Genomic DNA, 790 nt, shown 5'->3' with positions numbered 1-790 from the left:
CCTGTCCCCTGTCCCCTGACCCCGGCCCTCCCCGCGCACCCTGACCCGTCCCCCGTCCCCTGACCCCGGCCCTCCCCGCGCACCCTGACCCGTTCCCCGTTCCCGGCGCTGACCGCTGGCCGCCCCGTCCCCGCAGGTTCCACGCAGGCGCGGGGGACGACGGCGGGGGCTACACGGTGGAGGTGAGCATCAACGACTACCTGGACATCTACTGCCCGCACTACGGGGCGCCGCTGCCGCCGGCCGAGCGCATGGAGCACTACGTGCTGTACATGGTCAACGGCGAGGGCCACGCCTCCTGCGACCACCGCCAGCGCGGCTTCAAGCGCTGGGAGTGCAACCGTCCCGCCGCCCCCGGGGGCCCGCTCAAGTTCTCGGAGAAGTTCCAGCTCTTCACGCCCTTCTCCCTGGGCTTCGAGTTCCGGCCGGGCCACGAGTACTACTACATCTGTGAGTGGGGTCGGGGGGCGCGGCGGGGCCCGGCGGGAGGGGCCGCGGGTGGGCGGGGCCGGGTGTGGGCGGGGCCGCGGTGTAGGAAGGGGCGGCCGGGGCAGTGAGTGGGCGGGGCCGGAGGCGGGGCCGGGGGTGTGGGCGGGGCCGCGGAGTAGGAAGGGGCGGCCGGGGCACTGAGTGGGCGGGGCCGGAGGTGGGGCCGGGGGTGTGGGCGGGGCCGCGGTGTAGGAAGGGGCGGCCGGGGCATTGAGTGGGCGGGGCCGGAGGTGGGGCCGGGGTGTGGGCGGGGCCGCGGAGTAGGGCAGGGGCGGCTGCGGCAATGAGTGGGCGGGGCCGG

The 790-nt window shown here is 76.7% G+C and overlaps 1 protein-coding gene across 1 annotated transcript in view; it reads left to right on the top strand.

Moving 5' to 3' along the window:
- Nucleotides 1–790, top strand: part of EFNA2 (ephrin A2) — a 14765-nt gene that overhangs the window by 8607 nt on the left and 5368 nt on the right. Inside the window, exon 2 of the mRNA XM_032252461.1 lies at nt 137–450. Coding sequence (XP_032108352.1) covers nt 137–450 — 314 coding nt within the window. The remainder of the gene's footprint in view (nt 1–136; nt 451–790) is intronic.

Source organism: Sapajus apella, unplaced genomic scaffold, assembly GCF_009761245.1.
Source record: "Sapajus apella isolate SASKATOON/1434 unplaced genomic scaffold, GSC_monkey_1.0 scaffold77, whole genome shotgun sequence".
Classification (NCBI taxonomy): domain Eukaryota; kingdom Metazoa; phylum Chordata; class Mammalia; order Primates; family Cebidae; genus Sapajus; species Sapajus apella.
The sequence above is the reverse complement of the archived record's forward strand: the minus strand, read 5'-3'. Positions and strand labels throughout refer to the sequence as shown.